The 26,854-nt window shown below is 42.7% G+C and overlaps 1 protein-coding gene across 3 annotated transcripts in view; it reads right to left on the bottom strand.

Moving 5' to 3' along the window:
- LOC112676983 (protein HIRA) overlaps positions 1–26,854 on the bottom strand; it is an 89,435-nt gene that overhangs the window by 12,121 nt on the left and 50,460 nt on the right. For 2 of the 3 annotated variants that reach the window (XM_025474858.3, XM_025474859.3), the window contains 8 exons: positions 10,820–11,024; positions 10,348–10,452; positions 8,945–9,093; positions 7,608–7,769; positions 7,036–7,094; positions 6,521–6,626; positions 4,898–5,020; positions 4,239–4,402 (listed from right to left, as the gene is read on the bottom strand). In XM_025474858.3, coding sequence (XP_025330643.1) covers positions 4,239–4,402; positions 4,898–5,020; positions 6,521–6,626; positions 7,036–7,094; positions 7,608–7,769; positions 8,945–9,093; positions 10,348–10,452; positions 10,820–11,024 — 1,073 coding nt within the window. Of the gene's footprint in view, positions 1–2,073; positions 2,163–4,238; positions 4,403–4,897; positions 5,021–6,520; positions 6,627–7,035; positions 7,095–7,607; positions 7,770–8,944; positions 9,094–10,347; positions 10,453–10,819; positions 11,025–26,854 lie in introns of all 3 variants that reach the window. The other variant, XM_025474860.3, reaches the window with a different exon arrangement.

Below are 26,854 nucleotides of genomic sequence, written 5' to 3'. Positions count from 1 at the left end.
GGGGTAACTGGATGATGGGTATGAAGGAGGACATGTGATGTAATGAGTACTGGGTGTTATATAAGATGTAAATCACTGACCCCTGCCTCTAAATCCAATAATACATTATATCTTAATTGAATTTAAATAAAATAATAAATTAAAATTTTATAATCCAAAAAAATAAACTAAAATAATTAAGCTTACTAGGCTCAAGCAGATAAAAGACTAAATTGAAAATCTGGGGGTGGGGGAGAACTGAAACTATAAAAAAATGATAGAGCAAATTTTAAAAAGAGGATGTTACATCTCTCTGATGATGGAGAAAATGGAAGGGAAGATATTGAAGAAGAGAACCAAGGAAAATCCACAGAATGAGTGAAAGAAACACTTTGAGCTTTGTGAAACTTCAAAACAAGAGAGGGTGCCAAAAGAACATACAAAGCAATGGAAATCAGATTTTCAGCAGAGATTTTAGCAACAGGAGATAAGTCTGTGGCACCATACCTTCAAAGATGTAAGGGGAATTGAACTCTGAAGTTAGGATTCTAGTAACCAACCAAATTAGTATCTACTGCAACAAAATAAAAAAAATAAAACACACAGGCCAATCGCACACCAAGGCTTGTAGAGCCTGTGAGGTGTGACCCTCCAACCTCTCACCCTCCGTCTGCTATTCTGCTTGGCTATTCCTTCCACACTGCAAGCCCTTTCACCTCAGGGTCTTTGGCCTTGCTGTTCCCTCTGCCTGGATGTTCATCCCCCAAATATCTGTGGGGCTTTGCCCCTCACCTTTTCTGGTCTCTGCTCAGTTAGTTAGGACTTCCTTGATTACTCAATATAAAATAGCATCCTGCCAGTATCCCCCTGGCCACTTTACTTTATGTTTGTTCACAGCACCCACTCCCACCAAACACAATACATATACTTGCTCAGTTTAGAATCTGCCTCTCTGCACAAGAATGTTGACCTATGAAGGTGGGGCCAGTCAGCTTTGTTTACTGCTCACTGTCGCATGCCTGGACAGAGCGGGTGCTCCATCAGTATTTACTCAGTGACTACATGAAGCAGGGGAGCTAACTTTTATCCATAACCCCCATCCCTCACCAACCTGCTCCTTCCAAGGCACTAGCAGACACATGTGCAAGCCAAAAAAATTGGAGGTAACTGTATGCATGTTGATTATTCTTCATCTCTTAATCTATTCCATAGTCATCCATTCACCCAACAAGCCTTGCTGGGTCTGCCTCCAAAATACAACTCAGATCTGTCTCCTTTCCCCTCTCCATGGCCATCACACTGATCCAAGTCACCTTCATCTACTGCCAGGACTGCTGCAGAAAATAAGCCCCAACTGGTTCCTCCATCAATTCACATCACCTCTGCTGACTGATCTAGGTCACGTCATGTTGCAAACTCTTCCAAAAGCTCCAGCTCCTCACAAGATCTCAGGGATCTCCTTCTTGTTCACCTGTCTTGCTTCATCTCATATCACCCTCTCCTTTGCCTACTATGCTCCAGCCACAGTGGCTTTCATTGTACCAAGCCTGGTTTGCATTCGCTATTGCTTCTATGTACCAGGAGACTCCAGGTCTCTGTAGAGCTGGCTCATTCTTATCCCTGGCTTTCATCCTAAAAATCCCCTTCTGTCTTCCCTGGCCACTCATTCCCAGGCACCCTCATCTGATTGTTTTGCTTATTTCTGGGCATAGTATAATCCATAGTCTAAAACTATCTTGGTGACTGAATTGCTTCCTTGCTTCTGTCTGCCTTGCTACCAGCCTGGGAGGTCCATGAAGACAGGGAAGGATCTTTCATCTTCTCCACTGAACAAACCCACAGCCCCTGGCAGGCAGCTCTCCTCAGCACAGGTGTGTGCATGGCTGAGCACTTCCTAGCCCCCTGATGCCAAGGATACAGATGCTGCCTGCAGTACGGTGCTGGCATCTCACCCTCTCACTGATGTTGGGGCCCAAGGCAGTGTGCTCAAGAAGTCTAACGGGGAAGAATTTGAAAGCACTTTGGCTTATTTTTCATCTCCACTTTCACTTTTCAAGACAGAATTCTTGTGGCAAGAATGAAAGCAGCACCTACCACTACCGTTGACTCCCACTGGCTTCCAGTGGAGTAGTGAACCGGACCCAGTAAGTCTTTGCATATTTCTCGGAGTCGGTATTCAAACCCTAATTACAGAAACAAAACAAAACAAAACAAAACAACAAAACAAAACAGAAATAGGAACACATTACAAAAAGAAATAAAAAATCAAGAATATGCTAAGTTGTGTATATCAAACCAGATTGAACAAATGTTTATTTTATTGCCTGCTTTGGGCAAAATGCCTCTTGCATGTCTCAAAGTTTGGGGCACTGAGACCCATAATGACAGACTCACTTATGAACCCACTCCCTTGACAGCATATACAGCAGCCCTTTGTTGTGCTGGGCCCATGGGAAAAATGAGATGTGGCCAGCTCTGGGACAAACTCCCCAAGGTGATGGGAAAACGCAGGAATTGTGGAAGGAGGGGAGTGGGCTGGTCAGATTTGTTTCACAGAAGATATACTGGGAGTGAGAGGAGATCAGCAGGTCAGGAGGCAGCCTTCAGGAAGTAAGAGATGGCAAGGGTATGAATTTAGGCTGAGGAGGTAGTGACGGAGCAAAGACAGGAGAAGCAGTCACAGCCTGTCAACTCCTGGGTTATGGCATAGCCACATGGAGTGCCAGAAATGCTGGTGGCAGAACCTGGGGGCCTGTCAGTCCTGGCGGCAGCTGAAGCCACAGGAAATGATGAAATCACCCAAAGATGAGGGTAGAGAATTAAGAGGGTAATGCTGGAATCTGAGGAATTTTAGAAGTAAGAGGGCTCTCCCTTTATAATTTGAGGCCTTATATGGTCGAGGAAGCAAGAGATAGAGTGGAGGGGACTTGTGTATGAACATACACGTGTGGAAGATGGAGAAAGAGAAGCAAATGGTAGAAGTGACCCCACAAGTGGGTGCAGGCGCCAGAAGAGGCAGCGACTTTGTGCAGAACTTAGGATGAGTCCCAATCAACACCCAGGATGAAGCAAATTAGAGGAGCCTAGAGAAGTCTCCCCAGTGGAATGGGGTATGAGGCCCAGATAGGACAGGAGCACCCCAGCAAAGGTATGGGCTTGGGAAGATTGAGTATTTAGAAGAGTCAGTGACCACGCAGGCTGGGCGACCACACAGGCTGGGCAACCACACAGATTGGGCAGGAAGAGAAAAATTAAACTTATCACTGGAGTCTGCTACGGAGGGGTGAGGGGCTTCAAGTTGGGTCAGCCAGGTTTGTTGTCATCAGAGGTGTACATAGACACACAGTTATGTCATCAGGGGCAATCTGACATGTTTGAGTTCTGGGAGTGACATTTGCAGGGGCTCAGCATGTTTTTTTTTTTTCTTTTCTGTACTCTTGTCAAAAAGCAAATCAGGAAGGCCAGGAAAGGCTGTGGTGAAGGCTGTTCTGTGACCAGGCCTAGAGCTGGGTGGTAACACAGGGAGTTTTTGGAGAGCTGGTTCCCAAGCCACAATCCTGGAAGCCAAGCTCAGCGAGGAGGAAGGCTAGTAAGAAACAACCTCACACTTGCCTAGAGGAGAGACGAAAGGTTGCCCTGAGCACAGGATGGCCACCTCTTCCACATACCTAGCTTTCTTCTGGCCAAAAGGGGAAAAGGAGGTAGTGGGGGAGATACTGGGAAGGGGACAGAAGTGCTGGCAGGAAAAGCTGGGCTGGAAGGCCATGAGGAGGTGCTGGACAGGCTGGCCCTTCCAGGGCAGGAAGGGCTTTGAGGGAGAGAAATGCAGGCTCATTGGATGCTACCAGAAGATGCCCTTCCCTGGAGTGACTGGCTGACCCCTGAAGCTCCAGAGTGTGAGGGAGGGCAGGAGTATGAACATCTCATCTGCTCCTCTGGAGCATGTCTATCTGAACATCTTGTGTACCCACCCCCTCCCGCTGCCAATCCTCCTGACCCTCAGGGCCTACCTGATTCAGGATCTCAGAGCCTATAATGGGTTGGGTGCCTGCTGAGAGATGGGGGCTGAGGGCCGTCTTGCTAATGGTAGAGCTGAGGGCCAGAGGCTCTGGGGGTGAACATAGGAGACTCAAAGACAGGAGAGTGCAGAAAGCCCTAGGCCACTGCATCTGCCTTGATTCATGGGTTTCCAGGAGGGTAATGTTGGGATAAAAACTCAGTCAGGCTCAGGAAGATGGAAGGGCCACCAGAAACCTTACCTTCGTTCACAAGGTACCGAGCGTAGAGAAGGAGCCAATGGCGGTACTCATGGCTGGACTGCAGGGTGAGTGCTGCTGCAACCTGATTCTCCAGATAGGCCAGGGTGGTCTCCTGCTGCACTACATGAGGCACGGAGAAGAGCCGGGCTGCCTGTCTTCCTGAACTGCAGAGACCGGCAAAGCAAGCATCATGAGGCAGTGGGCACTGCAGGGGTTAGGAGGCTGCTACTGTGAGCCCCTAGGCACCAGTAAGGAGCCAGTAAAGGGGCAGGTGTCAGATTCCATGGTAGCTAACCTGTTCCCATGTCCTAGCCACAGGCCTCCTGGCCACTCAGCACCTCAGGTATATCCCACCCCGTACCTCCTATCTATGCCCCTGAGGTGACAGATCAGCAGTTCATTCCTTCCCACCCAACATACTGCCCATCAGAGTGTCCATGACTCATAGCACCTCAGACCGCCATCTGTGCCCTGAAGTGACAAGGCTGGTAACCCAGTACCCTGAGATATTACCCAGTGTGGACTCACAACCCTTGGCACCCTCGAGCCTGCTTGTGCTAAATAGCAGCTAGGCATAGCGGGTGGGTAGTTAGAGAGCAGGCCTGGGTGGGACTGTGCTTCATGACCTGGCCACCTCTCCCAGCACTTGGGTCACCTACGTGGAGGCACGGCCCTGGACTATGGCTAAAGGTCCGGAGCACAGCATGGCGTCCTGGGGAGGCAGGCTGCTCCTGAAGTCCGCACACTGGGCCAAGGAGTCCTGCTTGTCAGAAACCAGGTTCCTGGGGAGGCAACAGCAGGAGCAGAGGTCAGAAAAACCAGGAGGCCTACCAGAAAGGCTGGTGGTGAGGCTGCCAAGAAGCAGGCATCACATGACCCTCTGCCAGAGTGCCAGCAGAGGCTGAGTATCACTGTATTCTCTCCACAGGGCCCTCAGGGACAGGTTTCATAATGAGTCAAAATCAGTGACAGTGAAGGTCATCAACAGGGACCACCTGAGCTCTGTGATCTCAGAACTTGAGGAGAGGGGCCTGTGTATGAAATGAGTGTACGATGCCTAATCTGCCCGGGGGTCCACATGGCCTGGCCCCTGGAAGCTTCTAGGAATGCCAGCATTCCAGACAGTCAGCTCTTCACCTTCTCTGGACCTTTCACATCTTTGTTGAAAACATTCAACCCACACTTTAAAAATAGTTGGGTGTGTAAAAATGTGTCCAAAATACCAAGCCAACATTTTCTTCTTAAATAACCAACCTGTTTCCATTATTATAGCAATCACATATAATACACAAGAGTTTGCAACTTGGAAGAGCTGGGAATGGGGAGTTTTGGGTTGTTTTTTCTTTTAAAAAGATTATTTTATTTTTTAATTAAAAAAAAATTTTTTTTTAAAGATTTTTTAAAGTAACCTCCACCCCCAATGTGGGGCTTGAACTTACAACTAAGAGATCAAGAGTTGGATGTGTGTAAAGACTGAGCCAGCCAGGTGCACCACCCCAAACACCAACCTTTTTTTTTTTTTTTTTTTTTTAAACTTAAGAAAGAAATCTCAATGGGAGGATAAACTTGTACCTAGCAACTCTTAACAGAAGACGTCTGGAAGGCAGCTGGTTTGGGTATGTAGGACCAAAGGTGGAGGCAGGAGAAAAGAATTTCCGAGTGGCTGGTACACAATGTATATACTTCATATGTCTGGATTAAAGTCTTAGAGGAGAGGGCACCTGGGTGGCTTAGTTGGTTAAGCATCTGCCATCAACTCAGGTCACGATCTCAGGGTCCTGGGACCAAGCCCCACACTGGGCTCCACGCTCAGCATGGAGTCTCCTTCTTCTCTCCTTCCTCCCTGCTACTCATGCTTTTCTTTCCTATTCTCTCAAATAAATAAATAAAATCTTTAAAAATAAAAATTTTGGAGGAATAGAGATTTTATAAATACAGAAAAGGGCTCCAAGTTCCAAAACGGGCCGAGAAAAGACACAGACCATGACACACGGTGATTATGTTACCTTACTAATTTGCAAAGTCAGCCAGAAGTGCTACTTAGCTTCTGCTAAGATACAAAAATTGAGAAATGGTGGTGAAGCTGCCCATAGGGACAGTGGGGCCTGTACTGGCAGATTTGAGCACTCTCCTCTAGTGGACAGGGGCCCAGCAGGTCTGCCACCACGGTGTTCACTCTAGGGCCTGTCAGGAGAAACTGAGCCAGGCAGGCCTGATCGCTTTTGTTCCAGCTCAGATGGATACTCTCTCAGAGGGGCAGGGCCAGGAGCTGGCTTACTTACCATGTAGAAAGTGACGGATTAAAGCAGTATGCCTTCCCATCGGACAGGTTCATCACTGGGATTCCATGCTGTGTCAACAAGATCTGTGACACCGTCATATCACTTCCTGGGGAGACAGCACAAGAATGGATTCTGGGTGCGTTCTTATCAGCAGGTGCCTGCATATGCACCTAAGGAAAAATGTAAATCACAGCTTCCACAGTCCCAGCAACAGGTGCCTTAACACGGACTCACAACAAGGCAGTCACTGTTCTACTCTGTGCATGCTGGTCTCACTGCCACTCAGGCTGCTTGTCACCTCTCAGGGACCCATTCAACTATGCCCCTGGAGAGAATGCATCTCCCTACAATCTAAGTATACCCCCTACAACATGAAATACCTTGGGCTGGGCCCAGAGCTTGGTTCTCCATCTAGGCTGAATAGGGTGCTTTCAGGTCAGGAACCCAAGCTGCCCTGCCTTGGTATGCCCTGTCCCCACCCCAGGGAACAAGAGGTGGTCTACTACTGAGGTTACCTGCCAAGATGGAGTGTAGAGATTCTTCTTTCACCACAACCACCTGTCTGTGAACATCCCTAGGAGGGAGATAGGGAACAGCTTACTCTGCAGCTGGGGTAAAAGCATCAGAACATGCCTCGGTAATAAGACCCCACTCCATGGTCCCTGGTGCACACCCAGCCCTGCTTCCCTGAAAGGGGCTTCGTGCTACAAATGGCTTCCACTATGTGTCACTAAGTGGCACTATGCTACCTCTGCATAAGTCTATAGCAGAGGGTCTAGGCAACAGAGCTGTGGGGACTGCCACCAACACCATGTCAACTCTGGGAGAAGTGTTGCCATGCTCTGGTAGCTAAGATCACCTTCCTGGCCCCTAGCACATGCAACCAGGCATTGTGATTTGTCATAAGGATGGCAGCAGGATGGCTCAGGGATCCTTAGGCATTAAGATCCCCAGGCCAGGAGGGCCCAAGGACATGTCGACCAAGTGGCTTCCTTTGCTGCCTTCCATATTCCTGCAGTGATGGGGGATCTGCATAGCTCCATCCTATCCTGCTTGGAGCCCACTCCACCCGGGATCTGCCTCTCACCAGACAGACAATGTGGCTGCAGCAGTGAGCGCCATGACGTAGGAGCCCGTGCAGTGCAAAGTAGAGATTGGGGACGGCAGGAGGATGGGAGGGAGGAGGCGGCGACCACAGGCGGAGAACACGGACAGCATCCTCTTTTCACAGGCGACACATACCACGTCACTGGAAAGGCAGAGAGGGAACAAGTGTCACAATCATTGGGAGAGGCTGTGGCAGAGGCAGCAGCCCTGAAATGCAGCAGCTTCCCTCTGTCTGTGCCTGCCCTGTGCCTACTGTAGTCTTCCTCTGAGCAGGTGCAGCCAAGGGACAGAGGCTGTGCAAGGGTTTACTGCAAGGACCACAGAAGCAGGGTGGATGGAGCCTAGCCTAAATAAGACCTCTGATTAAAAAGAATGTGTTCTCTTTCCCTTCAGGGGCTGCTTCAGCTTTTCGGAGCTCACATTAATGCTGATCGAGGGGGAGCCCACAGAACAGCCAGCACACAGGTCTATTTGCCCTTTGTGGGTGCCTGGGATCGGGAAGCTCAGTTTGCTCATCTTGGCAGAGAACGAAAAGGAGATACAAAAATGATGGTTCCTTCTAAGTGTAATATCAGGGTCCCATGGCAACCCTGACCTAAGATGGAAGGCCAAGTACTTACAGACACTATGAAAGCATTTAACATGCAGCCTCATGATAACTGATTAAAGGTCTAAGTAATGTAACTGTATCTAAGCCAATTATCTTTGTAAAATCCTTCTAAGAGTATCAAATACAGGGTCCTGACTGGAGACCCTAAGCCCCAGCAGGCACCTGAGGAAAATGCTGGCCCCTTTTCTAGATTAAGCGCATGTGAAAACCCCTCCAGGGGACTGTGGCCTCGAAGTCCATGGGAAGACTCTGGGGAACTAACCACTGAATTAAGGTGTACCCTCAAAGTGCAGAATATGGAGAGGGCTGGGCTGGGGACTCACAGGACAATTAGAAATCCATCCCGACCTCCCTAGATGAAAATCTGGGGTCCAGAGAAAGAACCATTCCATATCAGTGAGCCTGGAACCTGAAACTAGGAGTCTGTCCAGATAAGATAATCAGAACATCTGGATGGAAATCCTGCCTTGGGTGACCCTCTAAAGTAGTTTTCCCACCTATAATATGGTGATAATTATGCTGACTTTATTAGGTCTTGGGGGACCAAGAAGACAAGCAATGCTTAGCCCAGGGCGAGCGATGTATGTATAGGCCTCTGTGGGAGCTAGCTTACAGGCAGCGCAATGCCTTCTGCCTTGCCACATAGCATAGCACATGGTGCTTGCTTGACATTAAAAGCTGGGCTGGGCAAAGATCCTTCCCCTTACCAGCTGCCGGCAGCAGTGAGAATCCGGCTGGTGAGTACCGTCTCCCACTCCTTCCCTTCCCGGTTACACTTCAAACGACTTAGCTTCACGCCCCCCACGGCAGTCACTTCATTCTCCACCTCGATGTACATGGAGGGGTCAGAGCTCACCTGGGTGGAGGAAAGCAAACACAATGTCTTTTCAGGTGATGGTGGGCCCACTGAGACTTGGGTCATGTGCCAGGTGAGGTGATCAGAGGCCCCAAAGCAGGAGCAGACACAGAGAAACAGACAGAACCGGTTAGTAAAGAGGAGCGTGATGGTGTGTGCAGTAACAGAGTGAGACAAGAAGGCCAGAGGTCTGGATGTGTGGCCCCTAGGGCAAAGAGAGGGCTGAGAGCTGGCTCAGTCTCATCTCTCATGCCTAGGGAGCTGATGGATGGATATCCCCGAATGGAAAACTCAGGCAGAATGACTGAATGGTTTGCACTCATGTAGCCACAAAAGTGGGTGAGCTAGAGCAGAGGGCTGGATGTAGCTGGGAAGACACGCCCTTTCACAGACTCCCGGAAACCAAGAACAGACCAAGCAGCACTCAGTGGTAAAGCCCCTGGATGGGGGGTTGGGAGTCAATGGCTAGAGTTTGGAAGGGGGTTTGTGTACCCTGGCTTTACAAGCAGTAGCAACAAGAACAAACCACGTGGATTCCTATCCTTTGGCCCAGAAGGACTTGTGGTGGGAAGGGCTGACATCGGCTTTCTGGTGTCCTATGAGGACCAACCTGCATGGGGCAGTATGTGGCCAGTGGAAAGTGACCTGCATGTGGGGTACTAGGTTTCCTGAGGATGTGCACCTGAGCTGAGTAACAATAGGCATGAACCTATGGCATGTCCAAAGTCAATTGCTAGATGGAGTGAATGCAAGGCCTCTGGGCATAAAGGATTCTTTGTTCTAGAGCTGTGTTTTCAACAAGCCCATGAACCTACGCTTCTACTCCAAGAACTCAAATAGGCCTGATGATGACTCTGCTCGGTCCTAGGAAGTAGACAGGACCAGTGAGCTGATTGGAAGATAGGCCACCATCATGCAGCCCAACTGCACCAAGCCTGAGGCTGCCAGGGCTGAGTGTGGGGCTCAAGGAGGCTTCCAGAGAGGATACCTGAGACAACCCTTGAAGGAGCTAGCCATCTAGAAGATGGCAGCAGGACTGTAAGAGCAAAGCACAGAGGAGAGAAATGTGAGGTGGGGGCAGCAGCAAGGGAGCTCCTGGGGAAGAGGGTATTGAGTTGGCCCTGATTAACTACAACTTGTCCCAGAAAGTAATGGAGAGCCACTGAAAAGCAGCCCTAAGTCAGTGACAATTCAAGGTTTACACAGAGAGGGAGAAAGTATGCATGCTTGTGGGGAGGTAGGAAGCCTGCTCACCTGGAGAGTGAATGCTCTTTGGGGGCCTGGCATGGGCAGTTTCAGTGCAGGTGCTGGTACAGACAAACACACGGCGTCCTTCTCTGCGGTCAGGGCAGCTGGGGACTACAAGAGCAAAAATATTTCTAAGCCCCACCCCACACTATAGGGCAACGTCAGGTAAAGGTGAGTCACCTAGTGGTGAGGTCAGGCCAGTTCCCTAGGCATTTCCGCCTACTCTGTGAGGGTGAAAGTGCAGATGAACACCATAAAGACCCCACTTCCAGATGAGTAGCTGACTCCAGGGAACCGTTCAAGGACTCTGAGTGGGCTGAGGGCAGGTGTGGGGGACTGCATATCTATGCCAACTGTTCCACACTAATGAGGCACACTGGCATGCACGGCCTCTCTCATCCCACTCGGGCATGTGCGGATCCCAGCACTGAGCTCATAAGGTAGGCTGGGGGAGACAGCATGGGCCTGCTGGCCTCACCTGGACAGACAAAGACACAGGCATGAGCCGAGAGTCCTTCCGAGGCCGCCCTTTCTTCTTCTTTTCCACTGTTTCCACCTCAAGCTCCAGTTTTCGCTTGGACAATGAGGAGGGCTTGGTCACAGGGACCTTTTCATCACTATCACTGCTGCTCTCCAGGAGATCCCGGGGCCTCAGCTCTTTCACAAGGTTCTGCTCTTTCAACCTGCGCAAACACAGATACCCGTGGCTTTCTCCATATGACTATTAAGTTTGTAATAATTAATAAAATCCACACTCATCACTAAAAGTTAATAAATAAAAATAGTAAAAAAAAGATTTCTGGTTTCTGTTCCAAATTCTGTTCCACTTGCAAAGAGCTTGGAAGTTGTCACTCCTAACCTCAAAGTAAGAGGAAAGCTGAAAATCAACTTTTCTTACATTCATCAGAAAAGTAAGGTCACAAGGCAAACTGCCACCCTAGAAACTGGAGCTAGCAGGTGAGGACAGAAAGCCAGAGCTTACCTGGAGTTGGAGCTCCTGGAGCCCTAACTGGTAGAAAGAATTAAAGTAACTGGCATACTGCTGGGGGCTGAGTGAGGACTGGCTTGTAAGTTAGAACTCTTGGGGGTTCAGTGGCAGGAGGGTACCCATACTTAGGTTTACCTCCAGGAGCTCTAACAGGCTCTCATAGGTGAAGATCAGGGATGGAAAAATCCCGTGTGTTTTGGGCTGGGGAGGGGGAAGAAAAACCTTAACAAAACCCTGCCTTCAAGGGAAACTACTTTACTAGAGCCCCATGTGACTCAGGGGCAGGGCAATTAACCAACTACAGCCTAGGCACCCCCTACAGCCCCCAACCAGGCTAAGGAATTCTTCTGAAGGTCATGGCCCAGGGTCACAGGTCCAACAACAACACAAGATTTAATCATAAGCTAACAGAATGCTTATTTTCCCCCAAACCTTACCACCAGTTCAACAGGGGTCTGGTATAACAGGAGTAGAATAACTAATTTGAAGCTAGCAGAGAGTAGTTCGTGAGTTTTAAGGAAAGAAGCCGGCTCCATAACGAAGACTGCAAGGTAGAAGCTTGAAGTGCTAATGTAGAAGCTGCAGCAAGTTATCCAGAAGATCTAGCTAAGATAATTAGCGAAGGTGGCTATACTAAATGACAGATTTTCAATATACATGAAACAACCTTGTATTAAAAGTAGAAGCTGGGGATCCTTGGGTGGCTCAGCGATTTAGTGCCACCTTCAGCCCAGGGCGTATTCCTGGAGACCCGGGATCGAGTCTCCACGTCGGGCTCCCTGCATGGAGCCTGCTTCTCCCCCTGCCTGTGTCTCTGCCTCTCTCTCTCTCTGTGTCTCTCATGAATAAATAAATAAAATCTTTAAAAAAAAGTAGGAGCTGGGGGTCCCTCGGTGGCTCAGCAGTTTAGCGCTGCCTTTGGCCCAGGGAGTGATCCTGGAGTACTGGGATCGAGTCCCACATTGGGCTCCCTGCATGGAGCCTGCTTCTCCCTCTGCCTGTGTCTCTGCCTCTCTCTCTCTCTCTGTGTATCTCTCATGAATAAATAAAATCTTTTAAACAAACAAACAAACAAACAAACAAACAAACAAACAAGCAAGCTATCTAGTAGGACTTTCATAGCTGGAGAAGAGAAGTCAGTGCCTGGCTTCAAAGGATAGGCTGACTCTCATTAGGGGTAAATGCAGCTAGTGACTTTAAGTGGAAGCCAATGCTCATTTACCATTCCAAAAATCCTAGGGCCTTAAGAATTATGCTAAATTTCCTCTGCCTATACCCTATATAAGCAGAACAAAGTCTAGATGAGAGCATATCTGTTTACAATATGTTTTACTAAGTATTTTAAGCTCACTGTTGAGACCTACTGCTCAGAAGAAAAAAAAAAAGATTTCTTTAAATATATTACTGTTCATTGCCAATACACCTGGTCACCCAAAACTCTGATAGAGATGCATGAAATTAATGTTGTTTTCATGCCTGCTACCATCACATCTGTTCCGCAAACCATGGATTAAGTAGTTTTGACTTTCAAGTCATATTACTGAAGAAATACATTTTATAAGGCTACAGCTGCCACAGATAGTGATTCCTATGATGGATCTGGACAAAGCAAATGGAAAACCTTCTGGAAAGGATTCATCATCTAGATGCCATTAAGAACATTCAAGATTCATGGCAAGGGGTCAAAATAGCAACATGAAGAGGAATTTGGAAGAAGTAAATTCCAACCCTCATGGATGACTTTCACGGGTTCAAGACTTCAGTGTAGGAAGTAACTGCAGATATGGTGGAAATAGCAAGAAATGTAGAATTAGAGGGGGAACCTCAAGATGTGACTGAACTGCTGCAATCTCATGATAAAACCCGAATGGATGAGAAGTTGCTGCTCATGGAGGAGGAGAGAGAGTAATTTCTTGAGATGGAATCTACTTCTGGAGAAGATGCTGTAAGGATCATTGAAATGAGATCAAAGCATTTAGAATACTACATAAATGTAGCTGATAAAACAGTGGCAGGCTTTGAGAGGACTGACTCTAATTCTGAAAGAAGTTCTGCTGTGTATAAAATCCTATCAAGGGATCCCTGGGTGGCGCAGCGGTTTGGCGCCTGCCTTTGGCCCAGGGCGCGATCCTGGAGACCCGGGATCGAATCCCATATCAGGCTCCCGATGCATGGAGCCTGCTTCTCCCTCTGCCTGTGTCTCTGTGCCTCTCTCTCTCTCTCTCTCTGTGACTATCATAAGTAAATAAATAAAAGTTAAAAAAAAAAAAAAAAGAAAAAAAATTATGAAAAAAAAAAATAAAATCCTATCAAACAGCATCGCATGCTACAGAGAAATTGTTCATAACAGGGAGAGTTAATTGATGAGGCAAACGTAATAGTCTTAAAGAAGCTGCCATAGCCACTCCAACCTTCAGCAACCATCACCCTGAACAGTTAGTAGCCATCAACACTGAGCAAAGACTCTCCACCAGCAAAAGATTATGACTTGCTGAAAGCTCAGATGATGCTTAACATTTTTTAGCAAGGAAGTACTCTTTTCCATTTAGGTATATACATTGCTTCCTTAGATATAATGCTATTATTGCACACTTAATAGACTACAGTAGGTTGTAAACAACTTTTAACATGTACTGGGAAACCAAAAAATTCATTTGACTTGCTTTATTGCAATATTCTATTTATTGTTGTGGTCTGGAACCAAACCTGCAATATCTCCAGCATATGTCTGTATGACATTCTAACTCTAATTAGAAGAAAACTGGAGTAGCTATATTAATTTCAGAGATAGTGGACACCAAAGTAAGGAAAATTACTAAGGATAAAGAGAAACATTACATAATAAAAGGGTCAATTTTCCAAGAAGACATAGCAATCCTTAATGTATACACGCCTAACAACAGATCATCAAAATACACCTGTCAAAAACTGATAGAACCATAAGGAGAACTAGACAACTCCACAATTATAAGTGGAGATTTCAATTTACCTCTCTCAGTAACTGACAGATCCACCAGACAGAAAATCAATAAGGAAATAATCAGATGAAGAGTACTATAGTTTATTTGAATTTAGTTGATATTTATAAAATACTTCATATAACAAGAGCAGAATATACATTCTTCTCAAGATCACATGGAATATTCACTAAGTTAGATCACATTCTGGGTCAAAATACATATTCTAACAAATTTAAATGAGTAAAAATCATACAAAATATGCTTTAAACACACAACAGAACTAAACTAGACAACAATAACAGAAAGATCCCTGGAGAAACCCCAGAGATTAAACCACACACTTTTGAACAATATATAGTTAAAAAAAAAAAAAAAAAAAAGCCTCAAGCGAAAAAGTATTTAATTAAATGAAAAAAAAAAGTAATTTATCAAAACTTGTAGAATACAGTGAAAGCAGTGGTTAGGGAACTTTATAACAGAGAACCTATTTCATTTTTATTATTTTTAAAAGATTTATTTATTTATTTATAGAGGTGGGGAGGGACAGAAGGAGAGAGTCTTAAGCAAACTCTGTACTGAGCATGGACTTCAATGCAGGGCTTGATCTCAGGACCCTGAAATCACCACCTTAGCCAAAACCAAGAGTCAGATGATAACTGACTGTCAAGTATGCACTCCCTTTATTATTATTTTTTAAAGATTTATTTATTTTAGAGAGAGAGTATCCAAGAGTGAGAGTAGGAGGAAGGACAGAGGGAGAGAATCTTCAAGCAAACTCTGCTGAGCGTGAACCCAGACATGGGGCTCAATCTCCTGACCCTGAGATCACAACCAGAGCCAAAATCAATCTGGTTGCCTACCCAACTGAGCCACCCACGCTCCCCAAGAATGCCTATTTTAGGAAAGAAGAAAGACGTGAAATGAAAAACCTAAACTTTACCTTTAGGAACTAGAAAAACTTTAGCAAGCAGAAGGAAATAAATAATAAACAGCAATATAGTAATATAATAATAAGGCCATGATAAGCAAAGTAATATAAAGCAAGTAGAAGAAAATAAATAGTAAAAATTGGAGGAGAAATCCATGAAATTCAAAACAGGAAAACAATAGAGAAAAATTGGGGATCCCTGGGTGGCTCAGCGGTTTGGTGCCTGCCTCTGTCCCAGGGCATGATCCTGGAGTCCCGGGATCGAATCCCACATTGGGGTCCCTGCATAGAGACTGCTTCTCCCTCTGCCTGTGTCTCTGCTTCTCTCTCTCTCTGGGTCTCTCATGAATAAATAAAATCTTTAAAAAAAAATAGAGAAAAATCAATTAAATAAAAGGTTGATTCTTTGAAAATAATAAAATTTATAAACTTTCAGCCAGGCTAATCAAGATAAAAAGAGAACACAAATCACTAATGCCAGAAATGCAAAGGGGCCTTCACTACTGCTCCCACGGACAATAAAATGAACATAAAAGAGTATTATGAATAATTCTAAACCCACAGATTGGATAACTTTGATGAAATGGATCAGTTCCCTGAAAAAAACAAAAAACAACTAAAATTCATATAAGGAAAAATAGCTAATCTGACTAGGCCTAGTAAAGAAAATGAATCAACAATTAATAACCTTCCAAGAAAAAAAAGTACCAGGTCCACATAATTTTACTAGTGAATTCTACCAAGTATTTAAGGAAGAAATTATACCAATTCTCTAAAATACACTCCAGAAAAGAGAAGCAGAGGAAATAAATCTAACACCCATGAGGCAAGCATTACCCAAATATAAAAACCAAATACTGATAAGAAAAAAATAAAACTATTACAAGAAAAAAAAACCTTTTGGACATAGATGTAAAAGTTTTCAACAAAATATTGGCAAATTGAATCCAACAATGTATAACAACTATATACAGTAACCAAATGGGGGATGCCTGGGTGGCTCAGGAGTTGAGCCTCAGCAGTTTGGCTCAGGGCCTGATCCTGGATTCCCGGGACTGAGTCTCGCATAGAGCTCCTTGCATGGAACCTGCTTCTCCTCCCTCTGCCCGTGTCGCTGCCTCTCTTTCTGTATCTCTCATGAATAAATGAAAAAAATCTTAAAAAAAAAAGAAAACAAAACCAAACGATATTTATTCCAGATATGCGCACGAACTCAAAATTCAAAGTGGTTAATGTAATCTATCACATCCAATAAAGCTAAAGAAGAAAAATCTTATAATCATATGATCTGGCATTTGACAAAACCCAACATCCATTCATGATAAAAACTCCTAATAAACCAGGATTAGAGGTGAACTTCCTCAATTTGATAAGGGATATTCACAAAAAACCCTAGAGCTAACATCATACTTAATGGTGAGACACTAAATGCTTTCTCCATAAGACTGAGAGGGCAAGGATGTCCCCTCTCACTGCTTCTATTTAATATGGTACTAGAAATCCTAGCTAATGCAATAAGATAAGAGAAAGAAATAAAAGGCATACAGGTTGGGAAGGAGAAATAAAATTATCTTTATTTGCAGATGACATAATTGTCTTTGTAGAAAATATCAAAGAATCAAAGACAACAACAAAAAATGGAACTAATAAGCAATTATGGCAAGGCTATAGGATATCAAGTTAATATATAAAAGTCAAGGGTGCCTGTGTAGCTCAGTTGGTTAAGTCCTGCTTTCAGTTCAGGTCATGATCCCAGGGTCCTGGGATCGAGTCCCGCATTAGGCTCCTTATTCAGTAGGGAGTCTGCTTCTTCCTCTGCCCTTCCCCCCTGCTCATAATCTCTCTCTCACATAAATAAAATCTTAAAAAAATATATGAAGAAAGTCAATTGCTTTTCCAAATACCAATAATGAATAACTGGTATTTGAAATTCTAAATACAATACTATTTACATTAGCATCAAAAAAATGAATTAGATATAAATCTAACAAAATATGTCTAAATTCCATATGAAGAAAACTATAAAACTCTGATTAAAATAAATCAAAGATCTCCATAAATGGAAATATTCCATGTTCATGGATAAGAAGAGTTAATATTGTTAAGAGGTCAATTTTTCATTATTTGATCTAGAATTTTTTTTTTGATCTAGATATTAAATGGAATCCCATTAAAAGCCCCAGGAAATTATATTGTATATACTGATAAACTTATTCTAAAGTTACATGGAAAGATAAAAAAAAAGCCCTAGAAACAGATCCATACAAATATAGTCAAGTGATCTTTGATTAAGACAAAGGCATAGAAAGGATAGTCTTTTCAAAAAATGATGCTGGAACAACTGGACAACCACATGCAAAAACTGAATCTAGACACCTTACATCTCCCACAAAGATTAACTCAAAATGGAACAGATCTACATATAAAATGCAAAACTATAAAAGGAGAACTTAGAAGAAAATATGGCAGGAGGTCTAGATGAATCTGGGTTTGGCAAATTTATTTTTTACACTGCAGTGCTTACCATGGCAGTGTAGTTACCATCTGTCACCATACAAAGTTATTATTGAATAATTATTGAATATTATTATTGAATATATTGGCAATGAGTTTTTGATACAATGCTGAAAGCACGACCCATGACAGAAAAAATCTAATTCAGTTGGACTTAATTAACATTAGATTGAATATGTTGGCAATGAGTTTTTGATATAATGCTGAAAGCATGATCCATGACAGAAAAAAGTCTAGTTCAGTTGAACTTCATTAACATTAGAAATTTCTGCTCTAAGACACTGTTAAAAGAATGAAAAGACAAGCCAAAGACCAAGGGACAATATTTGCAAATCACATTATCTGAGTAAGGATTTGAATCCAAAATATAAAGAATTTGTAGAACTTGACAGTAAGAAAACAAGCAACTTAATCCAAAAAATAAAAAAATTTAAACGGGCACCTCACCAAAGAAGATCCAGATGGCTAATAAGCATATGAAAATAGTCAACATTAGGAAGTGTAAGTCAGGGAACAGAAAATTAAAACAATAATGAGGGATCATTCAACACTTATTAAAATGGCTAAAACCTAAAAAACTTATAACTGTGGACAAGAATGTGGATCAAAGGATATCATTGTTGGTGGGAATTGCAGTCATTGTAAAAGACAGTCTGGCAGTTTCTTACAAAGCTAAATCTAGTCTTATCACACAATCTAGTGATTGCACTTCTAGGTACTTGCTCAAAACTGACTTGAAAACATGTATTCACAGAAAAAGCTATGCATGAATGTTCACAGCAGCCTTATACAATGTTTATACATACTGCGCCAAATGGAAGCAACTAAAGTGTCCTTCAATGGGGGAATGGATAAACTGTGGTACATCCATACAATGGAATATTACTTGATAATAAATGAACTATTAAACCATAAAAATGCATGTAAGAATATTAAATGGATATTGCTAAGGGAAAGACAAACATTAGAAAAGGGTATATCTGGTATGATTCCAATTATACGACATTCTAGAAAAGGCAAAACTATGGAGGCAGTAAAAAGTTCAGTGATTGGGATGCCTGGGTAGCTCAGTGGTTGAGTGTCCGCCTTTGGCTCAGGGTGTGATCCTGGGGTCCTGGGATTGAGTCCTGCATCGGCTCCCTAGAGGAAGCCTGCTTCTCCCTCTGCCTCTCTCTCTGTTCTCTCAAGAATAAATAAAATCTTTAAAAAAAAAAAAAAAAGGTTCAGTGATTGTTCAGTGATTCATGGAGGAGGAAGGATAAACTCCTAAAGTACAAGGATATTCAGGGAGGTGAAATTACTGTACATGGTGATGCTGGACATAAGACATTATGCATTTGTCAAAACACATACAACTGTACAACACAAAGAGAAAACTCTAAATGATGGACAGTACTTCATAAAATTAAAAAAAATTTTTTGAAGTGTAGGACTGACTACCTACTGGAGTGTAATAATGGAATGCAACTGTGTAGGAGAACATTCTTGCTTACGAAGGGACTCTCATACCAGGAAAGAGAGAAGTTTTGTGTTTCTATCATGGGTAGAGTAAAAGTAAAATCAAAACTGGCAAAAGTGACAAAAAAATTGGTGAAACTAGGTGAAGGGTACAAAGGCATTTAATGGACTATGTTTCCATGTTGCTGAAGGTTTTCAAGTTTTCAAAACAAAAGTCAATAAAAAACTCCACTTAGAAGTCCTTGGTGCTGCTGATACAGAAACACAGTATCTCATGCATTTTCTTGCAATTCTCCATTGCAATCTGTGTATACGTGTATGTGTACATTGTATGTGTTTAAATAGTGTTTCAGTAGTTCTTGGTGTCTTCACAAAGTTGTACGACAATCACAATAGCAATTTCAGAATATTTTCATCATATTGTACGACAATCACAATAGCAATTTCAGAATATTTTCATCATCCCCCCCCCAAAAAAACTCCCTATACTTCTTGGTATCATTTCTCAACTCTGGTCCCACCAATTCTCCCATTTGCCACAGCTTAACTTTGTATTTCCATAGATGTCCCCATTCTGGATATTTCTTATAAATGAAATCACAGAACAAGAGGTATCCAGGATTGGTTTCTTTCACTTAGCATGTATTCAAGGTTCATTCATGCTGTAGAATATACTGCTACTTTACTCCTTTTTAATGACTGAATAATATTTCTTTGTATGGATAGCCATACCTTGTTTATCCATACTTTAGCTTATAGACATTTGCTTAGTTTCAAGCTTTGGGCTATTACACATAATGCTGATTTGAACATTCATGTAAAAGTTATTTGTTTAAGCATGTTTTCATTTTTCTTGGGTGTTTTCCCAGCACTGAAATTGTGTCAAATGTTAAGTTACGTTTAACTTTTTATTTATTTTATTTTTATTTTTTAAAAAGACTTATTTATTTATTTATGATAGACATAGAGAGAGAGAGAGGCAGAGACACAGGAGGAGGGAGAAGCAGGATCCACGCCGGGAGCCCGATGCGGGACTCGATCCCGGGTCTCCAGGACTGCGCCCTGGGCCAAAGGCAGGTGCTAAACCGCTGAGCCACCCAGGGATCCCCTATGTTTAACTTTTTAAAGAACTGTCAGACTATTTTCCAAAGTGTCTGTACCATTTTATATACCCACCAATTTCTTCACATTGATGCCAACACTTAATAATCTATTTTTTGATTTCCCAGCAGTGTGAAGTATAATCTTGTGGCTTTACTTCTATTTCCCCAATAGCTAATAATGTTGAGTATCTTTTCATTTGCTTATTGGCTACTTGTATATCATATTTTTAAAAATGATTTTTATTTATTTATTTTTGAGAGAGAGAAAGAGATTGTGAGTAGGGAGAGAGACAGAGGGAGAGAGAGAGAATCCTAAGCAGACTCTCCAACTGAGCATGGATCCTGATGTGGGACACGATCCCAGGACCCTGGGATCATGAACTGAGCTGAAATCAAGAGTCAGATGCTCAACTGAATGAGCCATCCAGGCACCCCTTGTATATCATATTTTAAAAATGCCCATTTAAATCCTTGGCCCACTTAAAAACTGCATTAGTCTACTACTGAGTGGTAAGAATATTTGTATTCTAGACATAAGTCCTTCCTTAGATACAGGATTAGCAAATATTTTCTTCAGTTCTACAGTTTTTTTTCCCCATCATCTTGATGGTCTTCTTTAAAGCAGAAAAGATTCAAATTTTAATGAAGTCCAATTTACCTTTCTTCTTTGACTGCTTGTGATTTTGCTGTCATATCTGAGAATTCATGAACAAATCCAAAGTCACAAAGAATTTTGTAGTTTGGCTCTTAAATTTAGTTCTTTGATCAATTTTCAGTTACTTTTTAAAAAAGATTTAATTGATTTATTCGAGAGAGAGAGAGAGGCAGAGACACAAGCAGAGGGAGAAGCAGGCTCCATGCAGGGAGCCTGACGTGGGACTTGATCCTGGGTCTCCAGGATCACGCCCTGGGCTGAAGGCGGTGCTAAACCGCTGAGCCACCTGGACTGCCCTGAGTTAATTTTGCAGTGTGAAGTATGCAGTGTGAAGTAAGGATCTAACTTTATTTTTTTGCATGTGGATATCCTGCTGTCCCAGCACCATTGTTCGCAAGACTCTTCTTTCTCCATTCATTGAATAGTCTTGGCGCCCTTGCTGAGAATCAACTGACCGCAGACATGTGAGTTTATTTCTGGGATTTCAGCTCTAATCTTCTGATCTATGTATCTGTCCTTGGTAGTACCACACTATATTATTGTTCTGTATTAAGGTTTTAACTCAGGAAGTGTGAGTTCTCCAACTCTGCTCTTTCTTCCCAAGACTATTTTGGCTATTTAGGGGCCCTTGAGTTTCCAAATGAACTTTGGGATCAGCTTGTTAATTTCTAAAAAGAAGCCTGTTGGAATTCTGCAAAGGACTGTGTTGAATCTGTAGACCAATTTAGGGGCTACTACCATTTTAACAATATTGTCATCCAGAATGTCTTTCCATTTATTTAGGTCTATCTTTCAACAATGTGTTGTAGTTTCCAAAGTATAGTTTTTATACTGTATTCCTTTTGTTAAATTTAATACTAAACATTTTATTCTTCTCTGTGCTATTGTAATAGAACTATTGTCTTAAGTTCTTTTTTTTTTGGATTGTTCTTTATAAATGTAGGGAAATGTAAGTGATTTTTATATATTGATCTTGTATCTTGCAATCTTGAAGTCATTTAGTCTAGAAATTCTAGTACAATGTTGAACAGAAGTGGCAAGAGCTGACATCCTGTCTCGTTCCTGTTCATTTTCCTTAGGGGGAAAGCATCTGGTGTTCTACCATTAAGTATGATTTTAATTATGTGGGTTTTTCAAAGATGTCCTTTTATCATGTTGATGGAGTTCCATTTATTCCTAGTTTATTTGTTTAGGTCATGAATGAGTGCTAGATTCAATTATATGGTGTCTGTTTTTGCTCTATTGATATAGTATATTATTGTATCAGCTGATTTTCATATGTTGAACCAACCTTGTATTCCTAGGCTAAATCCCACTTGGTCATGTATGATTAAAAAAAATATATGTTGTTTTATTTTTGAGGATTTGCGTGTCCTTATGCATAAGAAATATTGTAGTTTTCTCCATCTTTGCTTTTGGTATCCTCATGATACTGGCCTCACAGAATGAGTTGGGAAATGTTCTCTTCTATTTTTTTAAAAGATTTTATTTTTATGTAATCTATGCACCCAATGTGGGGCTTGAACCTACAACCCTGACATCAAGAGTTGCACACTCCGGGGCAGCCCTTGTGGCCCAGTCGTTTAGTGCCGCCTTCGGCCCAGGGTGTAATCCTAGAGACCTGGAATTGAGTCCCATATCAGGCTCCCTGTGTGGAGCCTGCTTCTCCCTCTGCCTGTATCTCTGCCTCTCTCTCTGTCATGAATAAATAAATAAAATCTTAAAAAAAAAAAAGAGTTGCACACTCCATTGACTGAGCCAGCTGAGTTCTGCTCTCCTACTTTTTAAGAGTTTATGAAGAATTGGCATTAATTTTTTTGATTGGTAGAATAAATTAGTAAAGCCACCTGGACCTGGGCTTTTCTTTGTAGGCTATTGTTTGATTACTTATTCAAATTTTTCACTTGTTATAGGTCTCTTCAGATTGTCTATTTCTTTTGTCAGTTTTGGTGGTTCATATCTTTCTAGAAATTTCTCCCATTTTATTTAAATTATCTGATTTATTGGTATGCAATTAAATGTAATACTTTCATCTTTTTTATTTTTGCAAAGTCAGTAGTAACATTCTTATTTCTGATTGTCTTTATATTGCAATTACAACTGAATACAACTTCATGTTGTTGTTTTTTTTTTCAAATAACATGCCATGTGAACTATTTTTCCATAGTACTTCAGTTGTCATAGATATTAATTAGGGGCTACAAAATCAATAGCTTATTTCCTCAACACACTTCTTTTTTGAGGCAGTTGGCCAAATGCTCTCTATTATAATCATAATGCTGCAATAGATATCTCTGGACATGACAAAATCCCTGGGTCAGACACCATCACTGGACACCTTTCCTCAAGGAATTCATGGTAAATTACATTCCAGCCTATAGCCTCAGAGCCCTCATACCTACTTGCATTCTCTTTGCTAACCAGAATGTGTGAAAATGGACTCTAGAACTGTTAGCCCCTCCTTTGGGCAACGTCTTCTGCTGTTCTTCCTCTTGGTAGCACCAGGTCATATAAAGGTAGTCAGGCACACCAGTGTGTACAAATCTTGAACTCTTTCCATCTGTACCCATGTACAGAACTGGGAAAACCAATAAATTCCTAGTTCTGCTCCATGAAACCAAAGAGCCTGCTTCTTATTCTTCTGATGCCCTAGAGCAGGGCAAAACATTCACCTCTGGGGGTGTAGATTCATGTTCTAGAAGCCCTAAGTTAGTGCTTCTCAAAATCCTTCCCAAAATCCTTTCTAAAACTTTTGATTTGTAATTATAGTTTTATAAAATATAATAAGAATGTCAAACTGTTATATAAGCTTCTAAATTATTTGATCACTTTCTGAGCTCAATACCAATGCATGAACCCCACTTGCTTAGCTCTACCCTAGTTCAAGCTACACCACTCCCTAGGGGTAGGACTTCTTTGAGAGCCCTCGGTAGTCTTCCCACCTCCTACCTCTGCCCGACCATCCCATTCAGGGCCCCTAGGCTAGGGACCCACTGAAAATTGCACTTCCTAGCCTATGTGGGCCTGTACCAGAGGTTGCCCAGTACCCTTAGGAGCATAGTCAATGGACCTATAGCAGCTGTTCCCTAGATCCAGATATCTGCTGAGGAAGAGCACAGCTGGCCAGAGCTGCCCCACTTACCCCACTTACAAATGGGCTCCATCCTAGGTTCTGCCGGCACAGGCCACGTTGGAAACCGCCTCTGTGCCTTTCACTAACACGTAGCCTTAAGGCAGGATGGAGAGGAGGACCCACAGGTTCAACTAGGACTGCCACCCTGTACCTGGGAGGCTAGCATTAGGCCCCCAGACTCATTCAACACTTTTGGCAAAGAAGTACCAGTAAGGTTACAGAGACCAAATTGCCAAACCACCATGAGGTATAGTGAAGGAGTAACAGAGGAACTGATATGTACTGCTCACTGTGAGACCCGGATCAAGATATGGCTTTAGAGGCACTCCCTTCCTCTTCAGTCTTCAAGATCTATCTCCTAGGAATTAGGTACTCCTCAGAGAGCTATTTTACCTGGGGGAAGATGGGCTGACAAAGATGGTGTCTTGCTTAAGATTACCCACCAGAAAGGGGGTAGTTAGGACTTAACATCAGAGTATGTGGCTCTGAGTGCTGCTCCTAACTATGTATGACACTGTGCTCCCAAAGGAAGACCTCCACTGATGGGTGATTTAAAGGATTCCTCTTGGCTTTTACTGAGAATCAATACAAGAAACGGCCATATCAAGAAAACTGTATTTTCTGTTAAACTTTTATAAAGATACTGTGCTTTATTTTATTCTATCTTTCTTATATGAGGATCCAACCATAACTTCTTAGAATTTAGCACCAGGCTCTTGGGAGCCCCACCAGGTGTTCTTACTGCCTTAAAGGCAGGAAACTCAGCCCAAAGTGAATGCTCACTCACTGCTATTTTCAAGTGAATGACAAACTTGATGCTACCTTGATTCTATAGTTGTTCCTGGAGCTGTACATATGGCTGGCTGACAGGTCTTGTGAGACCCTCAGTGACACAGCTGTTGAGGGACCAATCATGGTGGCATGAGGGCCCAGATCATGCTATCAAGATTGCTTTTCAGCAGCCTAATTCAAGGGGTATGCCATGTGCTCCTCCAATCAGGGTTTGTATTCCCCAAGACAGAAAATAGTACAGCAAAGGTCACAGAAACCTATTAGACAAATGTGGAGTGCCTTTCCCAACTAAAAGACAGTTTCTGTCTATGGTGCTTAGTTTCTCTAAGGTGGGGATTTAGGTTTCCTTATTCTGTTCAGAACTCACTCCATTTCCAAACTGAGTTTTCAACGTTTGAATTAAGCCTGAAAACATTAGCCTCTCCCTCTTGACAATTACCCTATAGCATGCCCTCTTTGAGGGAACTCTTGCTAAGTGCACTGTCCTTTCTATCTGCCCTCATCTCTAGTCTCCCCTCAAGTTCTACTTCCTCGCCTCTGCATCAGCCAGTTCCTCAGATGTAATGCTCTATTTAGCTGGGTCTTATCTGCTGTTGCTATTGCTCTTTGTGGCTTTTCTTTTTTTTAAGATTTTATTTATTTATTCATAGAGACATAGAGAGAGAGAGAGAGAGAGAGAGAGAGGCAGAGACACAGGCAGAGGGAGAAGCAGGCATCACAGAGAGTCAGACGTGGGACTCGATCCAGGCTCCAGGATCACACCTGGAGCCGCAGGTGGCGCTAAACTGCTGTGCCACCGGGGCTGCCCCTCTTTGTGGCTTTTCAATTGCAATTTTTTAATTTCTCTTTTCTAAAAGTAATTTTTGAGGGGCACCTGGGTAGCTCAGTTGGTTTGTGTCTGACTCTCAATTTCAGCTCAGGTCATGATCTCAGGGTTGTGAGACTGAGCCCTGTGACACTTAAGATTCTCCCTCTCCCTCTGCCCCTCCCTGCTCCATCTAAATAAACAAAGATAAGTAATTTTTGGTTTATTTCCATATCTATCTGATCTTTTTTGATGGTTCATTATTCCTTTTGAGCCATAATTCACATACTACAAAATTCATCATTTCAAAGTAAAAAATTCAGTAGTTTTTGATATACTTGTACAGTTAAACAACTACCACCATCTAACAGCAGAGCATTTTGATAATCCCAAAAAGAAATTCTGTATCTACTAGCAATCATCCCAACCTACTCTTCCTTCATCCCTGGCAACCACTAACCTACTTTCTGTCTCTGTAAATTTGTCTATTTGTCTATATTGGACATTTCATAGCAATGGAATTAAACAACATGTGGTCCTTTGTGACTGGCTTTCATTTAGCATAATGTTTTCAAAGTTTGTATGTGTGGCAGCATGTGTTAAGTCCTCTAATCCTTTTTATTGCTAAATATATTGAATGGGTATACCACATTTTGTTTATCCATTCATCAGTTGATAGACATTTGAGTTGTTTCTACTTTGTGGTTATTATGAGTAATACTGATATGAACATTTGTGTATAAATTTTTACATGAATATGCTTTCAGTTCTCTTGGGTATATATATATAGGTATGAAATTGCTGGGTCATATGGTAAATCTATGTTTAACCATTTCAGACACTGCCAGATTGTGTTCTAAAGCAGTTGAACCATTTTAGAATTCCATCAGCAACTTATGAGGGTTCTGATTTCTTCCCACCCTTGTCAACACTTATTGTCTGATTTTTTGATTATAGCCATCCTAGCGTGTATAAAGCAGTATCTCACTGTAGTTTCCAATTTGTATTCCCTGATGACTAATGACTTTATGTGCTTATTGGTCATTTGTAATTTTTGGAAATATTTCTATTCAAACCTTTTGTTCATTTTTAAATTGGGTTTTATTGTTGAGTTGTAAGTTCTTTATACATTTTGGATCCTAGAATCAGATGTAAGTTACAAATATTTTCTTCCATT

Source organism: Canis lupus, chromosome 26 (assembly GCF_003254725.2).
Source record: "Canis lupus dingo isolate Sandy chromosome 26, ASM325472v2, whole genome shotgun sequence".
NCBI lineage: Eukaryota > Metazoa > Chordata > Mammalia > Carnivora > Canidae > Canis > Canis lupus.
Note: the sequence above shows the minus strand (reverse complement) of the source record. Positions and strands in the feature narration are given on the sequence as shown.